Source organism: Meleagris gallopavo, chromosome 15 (assembly GCF_000146605.3).
Source record: "Meleagris gallopavo isolate NT-WF06-2002-E0010 breed Aviagen turkey brand Nicholas breeding stock chromosome 15, Turkey_5.1, whole genome shotgun sequence".
NCBI lineage: Eukaryota > Metazoa > Chordata > Aves > Galliformes > Phasianidae > Meleagris > Meleagris gallopavo.
The window spans coordinates 16,055,170-16,073,849 of record NC_015025.2 but is presented as its reverse complement, the minus strand read 5'-3'; the positions used below and the strand labels follow the sequence as shown (position 1 = coordinate 16,073,849).

The 18,680-nt window shown below is 43.0% G+C and overlaps 1 protein-coding gene across 3 annotated transcripts; it reads left to right on the top strand.

The window, feature by feature from the left end:
- Positions 1–216: 216 nt before the first annotated feature.
- Positions 217–18,535, top strand: KIF3A (kinesin family member 3A). 3 transcript variants are annotated; one of them, XM_003210494.4, is made up of 19 exons: positions 217–433; positions 795–1,077; positions 2,409–2,553; positions 2,749–2,833; positions 3,314–3,419; positions 4,189–4,328; positions 5,200–5,397; positions 5,776–5,950; positions 6,995–7,096; positions 8,685–8,756; positions 10,539–10,547; positions 11,601–11,757; positions 12,569–12,749; positions 13,060–13,170; positions 13,817–13,942; positions 14,394–14,447; positions 14,588–14,656; positions 14,843–14,967; positions 15,475–18,535. In XM_003210494.4, the coding sequence occupies exons 1-19, from the start codon at positions 425–427 to the stop codon at positions 15,521–15,523; spliced, it is 2,196 nt and encodes a 731-aa protein (XP_003210542.1). In that variant the 5' UTR covers positions 217–424; the 3' UTR covers positions 15,524–18,535. The 3 variants fall into 3 exon arrangements, with proteins under 3 accessions (XP_003210542.1, XP_019476050.1, XP_010717550.1); XM_019620505.2 differs by lacking the exon at positions 8,685–8,756 and having other exon boundaries at positions 220–433; XM_010719248.3 differs by lacking the exons at positions 8,685–8,756; positions 10,539–10,547 and having other exon boundaries at positions 220–433.
- Positions 18,536–18,680: the final 145 nt, after the last annotated feature.

Below are 18,680 nucleotides of genomic sequence, written 5' to 3'. Positions count from 1 at the left end.
GGGGGAGGGTGGGGTGCGGGATGTGGGATGCGAGATCCCTCCCCACCCGGATGGGAGCAGCTCTGCGCCTGTCAGAGCCTCTGCTGAGGGCCCTGGGGATGCGGAGGCGAGGAGCTCCGGGAGCGGTTTGTTCCTTGCTGACCTCCGCGGTGCGGGTTTACAAACGGCTGAGTGCTGATCCGTGGCATCGCTCAGCGGGCGGCACCTCGGGCTGCGGCCAGCGGCTTTTGGAGCTCCTCTGTCAGGAGAAGCGCTGTCAGCACTGTCAGTCGGTTTAGTGTCAAAATCCGCGTCTGTAACCGAGAGAGAAAGGCAGCGTGAAGTCCTGAGAGCCAACCTGCGAGTTTTCAGAGTGGTTCACCTTCAGCAAACGCACTGAAGCTTGTCTGAATTCCCTTCAGCCAATGCCCGCTGCTATCTGCTGATGTCATCGGTGAGGTTTGAGGCTGTTTCCTTGTGCTCTCTGTTCAGACAACAAGCTCCATGAATTTAAAGGAGTGGTACAAAAGCCTCTGCTTCCAGCAAGCTGTTTGCAGGCACGAAGTTGTCTGTTGAAAGATTTAACAGATGAATGAAATTCTCAGGTTTTACTCATTTGGTTTCCGCAGTTGCAAACAGAAGATTGCTTTGACTGAATAAGTGCAGGGTATTCCCTTAGCTTTAATTATAAACCAGTTCTGGGCTAAGTGTGGCTTTTATGATTCTGCTGAGAAGCATGGGTCTACAGCTTAAGCACATGGGTTTGTTACAGGAGTGCTGCAGCCTGTGAGTGTTTTGCCTTTTGATAATTGCAGATCAACAAGCCTGAGAAGCCGGACAGGCCAGAGAGCTGTGATAATGTCAAGGTGGTTGTTCGGTGCCGGCCCCTTAATGAGCGAGAGAAAGCGACGGGGTACAAAATGGCAGTCAATGTGGATGAGATGAGAGGAACCATCACAGTCCACAAAACAGACTCGTCCAATGAGCCTCCCAAGACATTCACATTTGACACTGTTTTTGGACCAGAGAGTAAGCAGCTGGATGTCTATAACCTAACTGCGAGGCCTATTATTGACTCCGTCTTGGAAGGCTACAATGGTAAATTCCTGATTTATTTCATCTGTGTTCCTTGTGTTGTTGGTGTCCCTGATGATCTAACAGGAAGCCTTCTTTTACGAGGGCCACATCTCTCTATTGTTTCTATTCTGGTCTCTGACCTACAGCAACCAGATGGTGCTCCTTACAGAGTACCCACCGTGGTGGTGTGTGCTGAGGTTGCTAACAGCGGGAGATAGTAGTGAGCAAGTGAGCCAGCTGAGGTTGGTGAGCTGTATGTTTTCATTCTGGCTTCTGTCTGCAAAAGATATACACTTTATTTCATTATCAGAATTCTCAGCGACTCTTCGCTATGCATTTTCAGTACCCCAGCAGCTGCCATGGTCCTGCACTATCTAGGTATGCCTATTCTTCTTGTGCATATAAGTGCTGCATTTTCATCTCTAAAACTTGCTGTTACAAACTAAGATGACTAGTTACACACATCGGCCCTGCCTGGCAGATAATTGGTTGCTTCCTGCAGCTGGGAAGAATGTGTCCGTGGTTTGTGTGTGTTTGTTATGCATGTAAATACAACATGTAGAAGAAAGAATACTGCAGTAAGGTAACAAATTACTGCTTTCTGTAACTGCTTTTGATCCGTGCTGTAAGCAACAGATTAAGAAGGTTTTTAAAGGTTTGCAAAATACCTAATAAGCTTTTGTGCTAACACACCCATCTTCAGCTGATTAAAATTCATTTCTTCCCAACAGTAATGCCAGTGACTTGACAATGAAAGTAAAACCTTAATTTGAGTTGAGCTTAATTTGTGCAGGGACAAAATTAATTAACCTCTGTGTGTCTGGAATGTCTGGGCTGAGATCTCAGTAAACTTTCTCATTGGCTTCCTTGGGGATGGTTATCTAGTCCAAACTGTGGCTGCGTTTGCAGGTTCAGAACTGGACACTTGTACTGTGACCTCTGTTGTGGGAGCCTTGTGTTTCTGCTGTGGCTTAAAGTGCCAGCAGTCGTTGGTTTTGTGGTTGGTATATAATGATCTTTCTCTAATTGACAATGCTATTAATTAGTCTGATTTTAATTATTTGCGTGTGAGCCCTAAGTGTACTGGTTCTCAACCCTTTAATTGCTCTATACAGCTAAAACAAGCTGACTTCTTAAATATTTTGCAGGCTGGATAAAGAAGTGGCTTGAACATTTTTGCTATGGTTGTCCAGCATTTCTGTTTCTCATAGCATTGAGCAATGCATACTGGAGAGGGTGAAGAGTTTCAAGTTCATAAAAGTGTGTTTAGTGCTATCGGACTAAGAATTGATGAGGTAAAATCGCAGTTATAGCAACTGCATGACATTCATTAGTATGTTCTTATTCTTCAGGCACCATTTTTGCATATGGGCAGACTGGAACAGGCAAAACTTTTACCATGGAAGGGGTCAGAGCAGTTCCTGAGCTTAGAGGCATTATTCCAAATTCCTTCGCCCATATATTTGGTCACATTGCCAAAGCAGAGGGGGACACAAGGTAAACACCTTCCTTTACTGCTCCTGTCTTTTGTTTGTCCATCTGTAGAGGAAGCCTGACCTCAGTAATGACTTAGGCCATTCTTGATGGGGTGGCAGGAATGTATTTATGTATGGGTGCTTTTTCTTTGCGTTCTGTGTCTCTGGACTTTAACAAATATCTTGTTAAGAAAGCTTCCCAACTGTTTGCCTTCAGGTTTTTGGTTCGTGTGTCTTACCTGGAAATTTACAACGAAGAAGTGCGGGACCTGCTAGGAAAAGACCAGTCACAGAGGTTAGAGGTGAGCCTGCTCTTCTGAATCTGATGCCTGTTCCACTCCTTGAGCAAGATTATTGTAGAGACCAGAGAGCATTTGAAGGGAGCTGGGAGGTTGGACTCCTCTGTGTGTGCATTGTTTCCTTTGAGATACAGCAGCAGTTGGATATCACCACTGATTTCTTTGAGTCTTTTCAGTTTGCTCTGTTGTACAGTGAGGAACTGGCTTTCTGCTGAGTCAGTTTCATCTGTGCAGTTCTACTGTAAAGGCCTCTTGGCAGTCATTCTAGGACTTAGTGACTGAGATTTGAAATCTGTATTTGCCTCTAGGGAGGACCAATGAAGTATTATCCTGCTTGAGTCTTGATTCCCTAGCTATCCTTTTGGAGTACTGCAGTGTCCTCTGTGCAAACTAGAATCTGGGGGAGTAAATCACTGTACTAATACAGTGCCACTGAGAATTGCTGTGTGGGCTCTAAGCATGCTCTTTCTGCTTTTCTCTTAGGTTAAAGAGAGACCCGATGTGGGAGTTTATATCAAAGACCTTTCAGCTTATGTCGTAAACAATGCAGATGATATGGACAGAATCATGACTCTGGGCCACAAGAACCGTACGTAGTCCCACAGCGGGCAGACTGACAGCTCTGTCAGACAGAGTGAGGCTCTGATTTTGAGACTTTGAGATCTTGCTTCTAGACCTGATGCTGGAGAGCTCAGCTCATTCAACTGAGCAGAGCAAAAGGGGTGTCCCCTCCCTAATGCCTTTTGTGCAGGGACAGGTGAAGTGGGCTGTGCCTCAGTCAGCCAGGCAGGGGGAAACAGTGAAGGCAGTCAGCATTGTCAGGGCTGCTTGTGCTTGTCATAGTTCTTTCCTTCTGCTCTAATCTGGATGAGGAATGACTAGCCCTGTGTTGTGAATAGAAGGTTGTTGATGCTTTCTGGAAGACTTAATTAAGCTCTTTTATGAAGTAAAATTCTGACTTACTGTTGCTGCTCATGTGGATTGCTTTGCTCTTATTTATTAGAAAAAAAAAAACAAACAAAAAAAACAAACCAGCTTTTTGCATGGATCAGCTGCCAAAGTGTTAGGCTAGTGATTTTTTTTTTTCCCCCCGGTAACTTTTTAAAAGAAACAAATGAGAGCTACTGCTGCTCTTAGGATGGGACCTGTGGTCAGCTTGGACCTAATGAAGGCAGCAACACTTCTAGTCTAGGCTGGAGGTGTGCTACAACTTCAGTGTCCAGCACAGTTTGCTGAGTCTGAGCATCTTTTCCATCTTCTGAAAAAATGGGTTGCACGTAGAGTTGGGAGTAAATCTCCTTTGGAACATGTAGAATGTTACAGGAGTGTGATTCATTAATCTTTTTCTCAATTAAAAGGTTCTGTTGGTGCCACAAACATGAATGAGCACAGCTCTCGCTCGCACGCCATCTTCACTATCACCATCGAGTGCAGTGAGAAGGGAGTTGATGGAAACATGCATGTGCGCATGGGCAAACTGCACCTTGTGGACCTTGCTGTAAGTAGAACCAGCAGCATCTGCCACAAAACATGGTGGGCATGACTCCTCAGGACTGTTAAAGGCTTTGAAGCCCGGAATTCTATCTGACAGCTGACTTCTGTGGAGGATTCACTCAATGCTTTAAATCAGATGTATGCCAGAAAGAGCCTCGAGGGTGTATGGACTTGTACTGGTATGAGGGCTCTGTTCTTCCTGTGAAGTAATTGTAAATAATATAGACTACACTGAAAAGAGCATGCTGGATATTAGAACTGGATCTTTGCAAAGTTTTTTTTCCAGTGTAATCACCCTAAGGGATTGTGACCATGCAGTTCCTCACTCGTGCAAGTTCCCACCCTCTGTTGCTCACTTTGAACCAATGTAGTTGTGTTGGTAAAAAGGCCTTGTAGCCCAGATTTTACTCTGGAGTACCTTTACTTGGAGAAGAGGCAAGGAAGGGGACACTCAAAGCCCTGTGTGTTATCTGTTGCTTTATTTACATGAGGTGTGTTTATGTCACACTATGAAACTACCTGTAGAACAATTGCAGTGTCACCTTATTCCCTTGACCTCCCTGTAGAAAAGAGAGGAGCTGAGGTGCCTTGTAACTGCTGACTTGTTTCTAATAATGTTTTCATTCACAGGGACAAAACTGTCATTTTCTCAGTTGTGTTACTTCCAGCAATTCAGAATTTGCTGGCACCGAAAGCTTCAGTTGACACCTGTCACTTGTCTTGTTAATGATGTCTGAAGTACATAGCTAGGTCCTCTAATAATGATTGAGGTGCTTAGAGACTTGACCGTTGGCAATGATTTAGGGGTAGCTATGCTACTTGGAGAGAGATCACGTAGCAGGTTTCATTGCGATTGCTTTTGCTTCCTTTTCCAGGGTTCTGAAAGACAAGCAAAAACTGGAGCAACGGGGCAGCGACTGAAGGAAGCTACTAAGATCAACCTCTCTCTTTCTACCTTGGGGAATGTCATTTCAGCACTGGTGGATGGCAAAAGCACTCATGTGCCCTACCGTAACTCCAAACTTACCCGACTCCTTCAGGATTCCCTGGGGGGCAACTCCAAAACCATGATGGTAAGCTGTGAGATGCTTTGAGAAATTCCAGCTGTTGATCTCTGTTCATACATGGATAGCATAGTGACTTTGCCACGAGAACAGCCTGCCATTTACCTGTTCTTTTCAGAGCAGTGCAGTTGAAAAAACCTTTTACATGCTTTTGGTGTCTTCCTATCTGCACAGGCAAGGATCTAAACAAGATGTAAATACACGTGTGTAAGATGAAGTAAAAGCTGTGCTTAGGTAGACAAAAGTAACCTCGATGTAAAAGCAACAGGAAAGCTTGGGAAAGGATGGCAGTACCATATTGTTGGAGCTAAGGCTGGGTTCCTGTGAGATCATTTGTCCTGGACTCTGATTCTTTACGCTCCATTAACTTGTTCTTCCATGTGTTAGTGTGCAAACATTGGTCCAGCAGACTACAATTACGATGAGACTATCAGCACTCTCAGATATGCAAACCGAGCCAAGAACATTAAGAACAAGGCCAGGATTAATGAAGACCCCAAGGATGCTTTGCTACGTCAGTTTCAGAAAGAAATTGAAGAGCTTAAGAAAAAACTGGAAGAAGGTGAGATTCCCCTTCCACCTAGTATTTCTCTCCAGCCTGATGCTCGTTCTGCTGCTGTGAAAAGTCTTGACTATTTGAAAATGTCACGTGAATTCAGTAGCTGATTGCAAGTCACTGTTCTGGCCCTGATGACCCAGCAGGATGCTCCCAGAGCAGGGCCTGGCTTTGCTCGCTAGGTGGCACTTGGCACTAGCATAAGGTGATGGATTCTGGACTGAATTTAGTGTGCTAAGAGCCTGAGGGGTCTCTGGGTATGATTGGATGTGGTGTAGGGATTTAAAGTGCGTGATAACAAAAGCTAAATGTTTTCTTTGCTTGAGGAGAGATGCAATTTGAACTAAAATGAAACGAATTTGTGTGGCTAGAACTGAGACTATCTAATTAGTGCACAGAAGAAACAAGAAGCTTCTTTAGGCTTTGGAACCTTATGGGCTTGTGATAATGATTAATCTACCAGCATTCAAGGATCTTTCCAGAAGGATTTTTCCTGAATAATGCCTTTGATGTAACGTCCATCTCTAAAGATGCTCACAGCACAAAATAGCTCTAGCAGTAATTCCAGTAAGGCTCACTGCTTGGAATTTCTACCATTAAGGAGAAGCAGGAAATAGCAATGCTTTCTTCAGGGACTGGAATCTAGACATAGCTGCTTCATCCCTAGGGTGCTGCGGGCGACTTCTTAAAGTCGTAGTTACTAAACTGTAGAACAGATAGCATTGTTCATTTGACCATTTTCTGTCTCTGATGGAAATGAAGGTGTTGTGAATTTCTTCTAAGCAAACATAATGTAGCATTACAAGGATATGAGGGTACTCACCATAGGGTTATACACACTGACTTGGCAGCATTATATGGCTTACAATCATCTTCCTTAATTTTCCAAAGCTATTGCCAACCATCTCCTTGAAAGTTATTGACTTCTGCAGCTACTGATAAGCTGATATCAGATACTGCTGCCTTCAGATAAGTGCTGCTGTCACAATAGCAAGTCAGTGTTATTGGAAGGCTCTGAAGCAGCATCAAAAAGCATACTTTTGTTTCTAGGAGAAGAGATATCTGGTTCTGAGACAAGTTCTGAAGAAGAAGAAGATGAAGAGGATGATGGAGAGATTGAAGAAGATGGGGAGAAGCGGAAGAAACGGCGGGGTAAGGCAGCAGAGAATCCTGTCAGTGCCACCAATTTCCTTTTGCCCAGCAGCTAGTGTCAGGAGCTATAGAACCAGGCAGGGAGAAGTGGAGTTGTAGGGCTGCCCTACTGCCGCTGCAATTATCATGCCTCCCTAGAAACACAGCTATTTGGTGCTGTCTCTGTAGCTGACAGCTCCGCTCCTGTGTGGTATCTGCTTCCACTTGGGTAGTTGTGCTTGTGGTAACAGCATCTTCTGTGGTGGTTCCCTGGTTGCCGCAAGGTGGCTGCGTATGGCTTGTGACTCATGTTGTGGAACTTCCCCTGCTCACTGAGATGGGAGGAGGAAGACACCAAAAATCAGCGGTAGGCAGATGTGTTCTCCTATAGCCATTCTCACGGCTAGACGGGGATTTTGGCTGTGGTGTAGGCAAAGGATTCACTGTCCTGTGGATGTTCAGTATCTGGCTTCATTCTGGCGTCCTATTTTATGCTGATAGAGGAAAAACTTGACCTTTGGGGGTGTCTGTGTGCTAGCTGAAAAGCTAAATGGGAGCTACACATCCCTTATTTGGGGGCACTCTGGAAATCCCATGGCAAAGTCTACTTTATCCTACACTGTGGTAAACTAGCACGTAGTGTCTAAGCCCCAGAGGATGCTGCTGAGCCTAGAATTGCAGGTCATGGTGTACCATGGAGAACTGTGGCTTGTAGGGAGCCTGCTACATCCCTGGAGCCTTTGTTTATTCTTGGGGAGTAGGGAAGTCAGGCCCAGTGCTGTGCTTTCATTTCCAATTTGTCCAGTAAATGCTGGCGTTTAAACTGCCTTCCTGTCTTAAAGCACTCACATCTGTTTAAACAGCATTCCTACATTAAATAGATGCCCCTTCATTCTGATATCTGTCCAAGCAGAATCATAAATTACACCTGTCAAGCCTCGTGTTGGTAATACACCATTTTACTTCATTTTTCCCTGCTGGTGCTTTCTAGAAGTAGGAAGATTGACCATTCTATCCATCAAGAAATAATTTCTGCCCAAATCTGCCACAAGAGAAAGCTGTCTTTAAAATACTGCTTGAAAAGAATAGAGGGGAAATAGCTGTCGTTTAACTAGAGCAGCTTGTTTGGAAGTTAAGTTCCCTAAGTAGGGCTGTGCCCAGCAGGAGCTTTGCGCAGTAACTGCCCCTCTGTAAGCTGATTCTCTCTTCTAGACTGGGAAGTGTACATTGCCATGTACGTAACACTGGAAAGGATCCTGGTCACTGAATCTTGTGTTACTGTAGATATCCACAGCCACCTTCACTGTGATCTGTTTTTCTGTGCTATTGCTTGAAATGGAAGCAGCCTTGGCATGAGATTTTAAGCTATGGGCTTGTTAAGATGGGTTTTAACTGAACTGTCTCTCTGAGCATGCCATTCTGTGCTGGGAAATGATGGCTTTGCAAGCTGAGTCTGGGAGGGATTCTGGCAAATGCTTCCTAATGAGAACTCTGTGCCTTTTAAAACTATTTACTGTCTCTTCTGGGTTTCTTTTCCTTAGAACTAACTTCCCATCTGCATGTTTCTTCCTCTCTGGGTTTTTCTGTGGGACTCATTTCTGTTTTCCAGGCAGTAGCAGCAGCAGTAGTTCAGACTCCACATGCTCTGTCATAGAGAAACCTCTGGATAAGTCCTTCACTAGTGAGTGGGAGCTCTTAAGTCCTTTAAGCTTTGGCCTTTCCATGATCTGTGCATTTCATTTTGCAATGCTGCACTTTTCCCTGCTATGTCTATTGGAAAATAAACCTGAACTTACAATTTGGCTAAAGCATGCCTTTCCTTTGTTGCTTTCACGCTTGAAATGGTGGTTTGATGTGCACATTGTCAGCAAGACATGAGAATGGCGAGCATTTCAGTAGGCTTACTTAACAAGATTTAAAGACATTTGGGAAACGTTAGGTTGGAAGTTTGCAATTCCTGTTTTAAACAATCCCTCTAAAATGTCAGGAAAAAGTCTGAGCAGCTTTCTTCTTGGAAGCTGTTACGTTATATTGGATGTTGCCTTCCTAAAACTAAGTTTGGAGTGAATGAATGAACAGTCAGCAGTGAAGCTACGCTAGTTTTGTACTAAGAAGGAAAACTTCTTAACACTGGTTTTATTTTGGCAGACCTTCAAAAAAAAAAACCAACCCAAAACCAGGGCAGTGGTTGCTGCTTTTTCTTCAGACTGCCTCATGACTTTAAGTTTTTGGTTGCCACAGGAGGGCATAGTTGAGAAGAACAAAGGGTCTTGATTTCTAGCAGCGAGGAAAGTTTGGTCTGCTCCTGATCAGAGGAAGGAAGACTTACAGTCAGTGTTTGCTTTTAAACAAACAAACAAACAAAAAATCATATTTTGGACCTTGACTTGTAGGGGCTTTACCAGTTGTTGTGGTTATAGTGTGTAGCTGTAATCCACACTTCTGTGTGTGGAGAACCTGGGAAGTCCTGCTGTATATACCTAACCTTTAGTTATACCTAAATAAATGTTAGTAGTTGTGTTAGTATAAAGCATCAGCTCAGGGGAAGTGTGATCAGAGGTAAGAAGGCTCACAGCCTAAGTGTGACCTGTGGATAATGGTGATACACTTGGAAACCTGCTTGCTTCAAATTTGCTCTTTCGAAGCTTGCTCAAAACCTGAATATTTCTCTTTGGATGAGGACAGTTAACAGCAAACCACTGATGGATGGATCAGTCCATCTCCTTCAAGTCTGAAGATGTTGCAGAGGTTGCACTGAGCTTTTGTGGTTCGTCTGTGTGGTTTGGGATATTAACTGTCCTCACGTGTAGCCCTTCTGCATGTGGTGCCTTTCATCTTTTCCCTGTCCTGCTTTTTTTACTGCATTTGCTTAAATAACCAAAACTGGCTCTATACCTCTATGGAAGCATCAGTTACTGCCAATTAACCTACTAATATCTTATGTGCAATTGTCATTATCTTGCAAAAAAATTGGCTCGGTTTAACTTGGTTAAAACTTAAGTCTTCTGTATGCTAAGATTTTTGCAGGTAATTTAAGAGAATTGGCTGCCTTCAGGAAGGGGAAAAAACACTAGGTCTGTTAATGAAGAGGAAATCTACAATCTGTTTCTTAGGGCATGATCTTTGCGGCAGGCTCGTAATGTTACACTTAAGTTCTGCATTGCATTGGATGGGCAGAAGAATGCAGGAGTGAGTTCAAACTATCCTGGATATGCAAAGGACATTACAGAAACATTCTGTGCTTTAGCACAAAATGATGATTCATTAATATTCACTCTAATGAGGTTTCATTTCTTAGTGATTATTCCGTTTTCTACTCTAGAAACATGCATGTAAAATCAGTGCTTGTTCTGATGCTGATAAACTTTGTTCCTAGCGATCAAGCAATAATATATTTTATTTCCTCCTTTCTATGTGTGTGCTGCCTCTCTGCGGTGTGCTTTCTACTTCCTCTTAATGCAAGATCAAGCAGGTTGGTGTAATTTTGATTTTTCACTAATAGATTTTTCAGCTCCTCAAAATACAATTGCAGAGCTCGCTAAAGGCTCCTCCAACTCAGTGTAGTTCAGTCGTCTCCAAAACTGAGAATGCACAGGGCTGTGTAATAACATGTTAGAAACCTTTATCTGGTTCACCTCTTGATATGGTGATCTTTGTATAACACTTCTTGAAATAAAACTTCGAATTTGGGTTACCTGAAAACTAATTAGTGAGGGATTTTCTCTGCAGATCCAGAAATAAGTGTTGAGTATCTAGCTCTTAAATTTAGCAGATGGAAACCAAGATATTTTCTGCTGTAGCGCTGAAGTCCTTACAGTGCTCTTGTGTGCACGCATGCTTACAGGTGCCAGTATCTTTGCCTCTGCTGGAGGTTATAAATGAATATAAACAAAAATGAATGGCACGAAGACTGAAGGGAAAGAAGCCTTTTAGTGAGCAACAACGTTTTCAAGCATACTTGGACCGTATGCATTGCATCACTGTGGAAGTCTCTTAATACTAGACAGTTTCTATTAGTTTCTAGGCATCTGGATTCTGTGGGTAATTCTCTCATGTCCAGAGAAGAGCAAAACAAAGTTAAAGATTTGTCATTTTGTAACGAGTAAAGGGGGATGTAAAACTTGTGGGAGATGTGGATTTGGGGAGATCTGTATAGGCTGGGTTCCAGTCTTCTTTTTCCTTTAGTTGGTCTAATCTACGTAATTAAGGTAGCCAAGATTCTGACTCAGGCTTCTCTTTAGGCAGTGTTTCTTTTCCACAAGTATTCTTCATGTATTTTGTTTAGGCTTTTATGTTCTAGTACTCAGTTCTGTAGTACTCCTTCACTGTAAGTACTGGAGGCAAATAAGCAAACACTAAAATGAGATTTTAAAGACTGAGATGTGCTCAGCTTGGAATCCACGAGTTCTGACATCGATAACTGCACTTAAACATTGAAATAAATTTTAACCTGAGGGGAAAAAAATGCTGTGATACAGAGACTGTATTATTTTTGTGAAATATTTTTTTCCCCACTCTTTGAAAGGGAAAAAGAAAGTTTCCCCTGATAAGATGGTAGAGATGCAAGCAAAGATTGAAGAGGAGAGAAAAGCTCTTGAAACTAAGCTTGATATGGAAGAAGAAGAAAGAAATAAAGCCAGAGCTGAACTGGAGAAGAGAGAAAAAGATTTGCTTAAAGCTCAGTGAGTGCCCTGCTCTGAGTAGTTTTTGTGGTGTTGTGGGTTTTTCCTCCCTTAATCTACAAGTCAGATATCAATATGTGGAGATGCATGGTGAGATGCTAGTCAAGCTTTGTGTAAGCTGAACATCAGCTCTTGCTGTTATCAGAGTGAAAGAGGAGCTTCCTCTGTGCTTGCAGAGTAGAGCAGGTAGCAAAAAGAAACTTTATTCTTCTACCACTCTTCTCTTAGCCTTATCTAGCTGAGATGGCCTAGAAACTTAAAACGAATCCTCTGAACTCTGGAGACCAGTGAAGAGCAGCAGAACTGCTGTACTGCTTGCTAGTGGGCAGTAGCTATATAGCAAAGTGAGTTTCTTACAGCCCATGACCATGTTGTAGGCATGCTCAACAGCTGCTGGCTTTCCTGGCTTACCTCTCAGCTGCACTGTTGTGACCTCGTTTCTCTTGCTTCTGTTCCATTACAACCTGTTGCAGTCTGTCTGAATCCCAGCATCATTGCTGGGCCCTTGGGGTGGGAGGGAGCACCCTGGGTATCCTGGTAACACCCCTGGCACCGGGCAGCCCCTGACAGAGGGAAACGGCAGCAGGAGAGACTTGTTTGCTGAGTTGGTTTTGTTTGCATGAAAGTGATGGGGGCTGGAGTTAAGGAAATCCCTGTGCACTGCCTCACCCCTACTTTAAACCTTTTGCAGCTAGGCAAGTTTTTCAAGCCCTATGAGTGCTGTCTGGGATGTAAAAACTGAGCTGAACCTGACTGAACCTTGTGAGCACTTTAAGACGGGAAGTTGCCAACTTTACCTGTCTCTCCCTAGACAAGAGCACCAGTCCCTGCTGGAGAAACTGTCTGTGCTGGAGAAGAAGGTGATTGTAGGAGGAGTGGACTTGCTGGCAAAAGCAGAAGAACAAGAGAAGCTTCTAGAAGAATCAAATATGGAGCTGGAAGAACGAAGGAGGAGAGCAGAGCAGCTTCGCAAAGAACTTGAGGAGAAGGAGGTGGGTTGTATTCCCAGCTATCTGGAAGTGGTAGGACACACTATTACTTGTCTTTGCCTCTTCATGTGGATTAAATATGACTCTACTCTGAAGCTCAGTAGAAATCAAACATTTCAGAGGCATGTGTAACCAGTGCTCACCTGAAGGACCGTGTAATCATGTTGAGTGTCAGCCAGCCTGGCTAAGCCAGGTGTCTTCGCCCTTGGCAGATGCTTTGTTTTGTCCAAGTTACTTCCCTTCCTGTTCATATTGTTGCAAGTATTTTCTTTGATTGTGCTAATGTCTGTTGTCTGTTAAATGTTGCGTACAGCAAGAACGCTTGGACATTGAGGAGAAGTACACCAGCCTCCAGGAAGAAGCACAGGGAAAAACAAAAAAACTGAAGAAAGTTTGGACCATGCTTATGGCTGCAAAATCAGAGGTCAGTGTTCTGTTTGTCACTCCGGTTAGAGTGCTGCAGGTTTAGAAATCCCTGTGTGCTGCCTGCTTGGTTTACGCAATTTTAAAGAGCAAATTAAGCTTCATGTCAGATCTGCGTGGGGGTACGTTGTAGAGCTTTTCCTCAAGGGAAACCGTTGGTTATTTCTGAGCAAAATAAAAGTTGTTTGGCGGTCCAGTCTTCTGCTTTGCAGCTGCTCAAATCCACATCTGCTCTTAGCTTGCTGCTCCTTGTGCATGTTGCTCTTATTCCCTCTCGGTCACATTCAGTCAGTCACTTAGTTGGTATCGAACCTTTCTGATTCATGAAAAGCACGTTTTTGTCTTCGGGAGCTGAGATTTTCCTTGGGATCTTGCCAGAGATGGAACTTGTTTGCACACTTTGCCTGCTATTGGTGCTGGGACTGACAGAAGGCTGATTTCATCTTTTCTGAGACCAATAACTTAATACTGTTTTTAACCATCTCTGAGCTAGAACGTTTTGGAGGATTTATTCTTGAGAGAAATATTCTAGTACTTCTAGCTAGAGTTTGCTTTCATTTCCCAAAAACATACAGGCAGAAAACAATTCTTTTAAGTTGTTATCGTGTCTTATATTAGTTCTGACCTCTCGTATGCTTTGTCCACAGATGGCAGATCTGCAACAAGAGCATCAGAGAGAGATTGAAGGCTTACTGGAGAATATTCGGCAGCTGAGCAGGGAACTTCGTCTTCAGATGCTTATCATAGACAACTTCATTCCTCAGGACTACCAGGTACAGATGAAGAGCTGAAGCCTTTGATGTGGCCTTATACAGTATTCACTTAGCCCTCCAGCATTATTTAGTCCACCAGCAAATAGAATGAGCTGGCTTCCAAAGGCATTGACAGGCAACTTGACTGACACTTGTCTGTTAAGCTGTACTACAAATGTGCACGTGTGAAAAGTTCTTACTGCTGTTATGATTGCATCGACATAATGGTAAATCCATGCTTTAGTGGGAACTTCATCGTGCACAGCTTGGGAGTGATGTTGTTCTGTAGTCTTCAGATTATAAAATAGGGGTTTTGAGTGTGGTATGGCTGTTTGGATTAAAAATACCTTGGGAGTGGTCAAGGCTGTTGTTAAGCAACTTGTCTAGGCTTTTGGGATGCATGTTTTGAGAAACACATCTGGACTGTAGGTTGTGCAACTCTGTAACCTTAATAACCTTATCTTCTGTCTAGGAAATGATTGAGAACTATGTTCACTGGAATGAAGACATTGGAGAATGGCAGCTGGTAAGCTAGCTTACATACAAGCTAATGTTAGCATAAGCTTTTGAGGAATTTAACTGAGCCCAGAAATAAACTGATAGAGCTGTACAGTGCTCAGTAAAACTGACTTCATTTCACTAACGGACCTTTTTGGTTTTTTTGAGAAATGTGTTGCATATACAGGAAACAATATGAGGAAACAGACTCCTGTCCTGGACAAGAAGGAAAAAGATGTGAGTAACCCTTAATAAACTCTTATTGAACTGTGTAGGTTTAAGTTCTGCTTTCTGTGTCTTCCCCTTTGTGTTCATGGGAAAATTGTTCAACTTCAGTTTTCTTGTTTGAAGTCTTTCTAATGTTACAGAAGAGCAGCTGATCAGTGTACTAAATAGTTCTGATGTTTTGTTACTTTTCTTTAGCCCTTTGAGGTGGACCTTTCCCATGTTTACTTAGCTTACACTGAAGAAAGCTTGAGGCAGTCTCTGATGAAGCTAGAGAGGCCAAGGACTTCAAAGGGAAGATCCAGGCCCAAGACTGGTCGAAGGTGAAGAACTTTGGAGTATCTGTATGTAATGGGGAGTTTTCCCAGGGGAAGGCCTAAGCTTGTGTCTGCAAACTTAAGACAAATGTTTGGTGACTTATAGCTAAGAGAAAATGCTAAAATTCCGCATGATAGAAGGGTTACTGATGTCAAGTGTAGTAGAACCAGGCTGAAATCTTTCACTGTGGTAAAATATTGTCCAGAAAGTTTTGTCTGGGGGGGGTTTTGATTTCCTAATTTCACATTCCCCTCTTCTGGCTGCTTGTTTTTGTTTCCCTGATTGCTGGTTCGGCCTAACAAGCGACACACTGACAGCACAGATACCTTTATTACTGGAAAGTAATGTGTGCTGGGGAAGATTTCAGCGTGGGTGTTCCTGATGCTTTGTGAAAAAGTCGATGATGTGTAGTTTTGACCTGAGAAGTGGCTGGTCCCTGTCTTTCCTGGACAGTATAATGATGTGTGTGGTATTATTTTTTTTTTTTCTTTTCTTTTCTGCTCTCCAAACAGAAAACGTTCTGCAAAGCCAGGCGCTGTCATTGACTCTCTGCTGCAGTAGGTGTGACGTGTTCAGAATTGCCGTAAAAATCAGTGAGTGTGAAAGGTTTGGCCAGAATATGGAATTTGAGATGGCACAGTTTGAAGTGGCTGTAGAATCCATGCCTGGCTGGTATGGAGCTTTAATTAAAAAAAAAAAATGTATTTTTCCTTAGTTGCCTGTATACTGTATGTTATATTAACATAATATTAAACTGGTATATTTTATGGTTGTGGAATTCCATGTGTTAAACAATGTGTTGTGCAGGGAACTATTGTTGGTAATCCTTGAAATGTATAGAAAACGAGGATTCTAGATGTGCTCAAGTACTAGTCATAATAGCTCAAAATGGTCAATGGAATCCTAAAACTTAATGCTGGTAAATCTGTGTCCTGCTTTGCACATAACTGGCAGCTTTCACTGTTGTCTTTTGTTGCACTGATCTGTTTGAATGTGGTTGCTGCAAACCTTTGAGTTAAGAGCATCAAGCCTTTTTATTTAAATATTTCACTGTAGTTATTAGGCTGATCATACTGTGTATTTGAGACACAACTCTCTTCATTTGCAGTCTTGCTGTACAAAAAGTAGTTGGGTAGAAGAGTACTTAGAACTACATAAGCCTGAGGTTTGTGGGAAGGGACCATGCTCTCTTTAAGTGCAACACTAGTTGTCTAATGCTTTGATTTTTGTCTATTTGTGTGATCTGCTGGCAACGTGGAGAGTGAGGGCTGATGCACAGATAAGAGAACTCTTTTCTTCCTCTTAAGGCTGCATTGCTGCGTTGCTTTGGCTGCTTTTTATGCTTCTGAGCTGGAAGTGGTTTTAATTGGTGTGAATTGCTTTGTTGTAATCTGGACAGCACAGATTATTTGAGGGGAAGGCTTTAACACTAGAGGGACTGAACACTATGGCTCCATTTGTCTCACTCCTGGCCACAGCTGAGGATGAATTTCTCCTGTGTGAGAATAGGCATAAATTTCCCAGTTGTCCCAGTGCTGTAACATCCCCTGAAATAGCTGATGCTGTTCGTGTCTGTGTGCACCATCTCCTGTTTCTGACTATGCTTTGAGGGGAAAGAAATCTGCTCTCTGCTGATACCCATTTATGGTGGCTGCTCTTTTTCTTTGCTTTTTGTGCTGCTAACAGACACCGAACACCTCAATACATTGCTTTTGTGTCGCAAAAATGAATCTCCTCTGGGCTGTGTGCTGTATTAACTCCTGCTGGAGCACAGCAGTTGCAGGTACCTTAGCAGTTCTCGTGTCAGTGTGGTGTTAATTAGGTATGATTTTCATTTAATCTTAGTGTGTTACCTAGAGTTACAAGAAAAGCTGTGGTTAATAACACAGACCGAATACTTGAGCTTGGTATAAGGAGCAAGACAGCTCCTTGGGTGTCTCGTGCCTGATAGTAGCCATGTCTGCAATTACCAGAACATCCTTGTGAAGTGTTTACTGCAGTTAGAAGTGGATTGCCCTTTCTTATTGTCACCATGTTGAACTGGGTGCACCTCATGAGTCTGGAACAGCTCCAGCTGTAACGGTTAATTTGGGTCTTGCAGGGGCATGTTTTGATCTGGAGATGCAGTCAGTGCAATTCAGAATGAGTTCTAAGCTTTCCCCTGTGCGTTTTCTGAAGTGTTTTTTAGGATCCTGATGACGGAGAAGAAAGTATTCCTCTTCTTGGGGGGAGAGGTGAGCAGGCCTGGCTTTGTCACCCAGATGCGTCGAAGCTGCCAATCCAAACACTGGCAGTTCTTTCTAGTCCAGCATTTGGGAAGAGGTAAAGAGTCAGGATCTTTGTCTGATCTGAACTAGTTAGATTTCTTCTTGAAGAGTTCATCTTATTTTGAATGTGCTTCAGCTAAGAATATCGTGTTAAATTTGTCAGCTAAGACAGACTGAAAATGTCTCAAATGCCTTTTTTGTCTTAGAAACAGGCAGGGATGTTCTGGACTGAGCAGAACAAGGGCAAACTTTATTTCCTCTTGTTTAACGTCTTGCTGTGCTTCATGCTGTTGAATAATCTGTTCTGAAGAGTGTTTCTCCTGAACAGTACTCTCAATTCTCTGAATTCTTCACTCAGCAGACGAAAACAGGGACTGTGCATCCTGACTCTGCATTTACAACATATAAAATCTAACTAGGAAGGTGGAGGCTTGGGTTGAATTCCTGTTATTTCTGCTGAAAACAAAAGTGCTCTGCATATTTTAAAGACCCATGAGGCAGAGAAAAACTTCAAGTAAATAATTGCACTGCTTTGTAATTAGATGGGAGGAACTGGTTGTGATTTCCTGGTACAGGGGCTTGTTTTGGAGAACAAATTTTCTGCTCTTACCCGAGGACTTTGTTTTGATGTAGATCAGTCTTCATGATGATCTGTCAGCTTGGCTTACCTTTTCACTGTGCTGTTTTGCTTAAGTTTTGGAAACTTCCTTTCAAAACAGAGCCCTGCTTGCAGGTTTGCTGTATGGGCCCTCGCTGCAGCTCTGGACAGTCAGCAATAATGTCAAATGTCCCTTTACCATGTCTTAAAAGAGAAGGACTTAAGTTTGTATGGGTTTTTGATGGCTCAGTCGACGGAGCCATCTTCATCCCAGGCCAGTCCATGCCACTTAACTGTAACACGTATATAATGTGTATTCATTTTTTGTCACCAAAGCTTCCCCTCATTCCAGCAAATCGCAGAGAGTTTCTCTGGCCGTGTTATTTAATGCTGTGTAAATGAATCATTTCAGAATTAACTTGTTATGGAACCTTTCTTCGGGTTCAAGGGAAGTGAAAATGGTCCTTAGTGCCTTTCAGTAACTAACTCAGTCTGCACACCCAGCTCTCACCTTTCTCAGCCGTTCTGCTTAGCTGGTTCTCTGTACATAAGAAAAACTGCTTATCTGTTTGTATAACGTGTCTGGCTATTTATTTGTTTTCCAACTGTTTATTTTAATATTCTTTGTTGTATGGTTAAATTTTATTCCCTACGCTGTACATATCAGTATTGTGTTCCTGGAGCATGAAATAAAATTGTTGATTCCTAGTTCTACCTCTCTACCTGTTTTTCGAAGAACTTTATCCATACAGACTCTTTGTAAATCCTTTGAGAGGCAGAAGTGATGTCAGGAGGGGCAGCTGGAGCATCCGCATAGCTGTAAGTGGGTTTGGGGTGGTGGGGGGATGCTGCT

Bases quoted from the DNA above. Each gene is read 5' to 3' on its own strand.
- KIF3A (XM_003210494.4), top strand. The intron at 4,329-5,199 runs GTAAGTAGAACC...TTCCTTTTCCAG, and splicing joins TGCACCTTGTGGACCTTGCT to GGTTCTGAAAGACAAGCAAA. The intron at 14,968-15,474 runs GTGAAGAACTTT...CTCTCCAAACAG, and splicing joins AGGCCCAAGACTGGTCGAAG to AAAACGTTCTGCAAAGCCAG.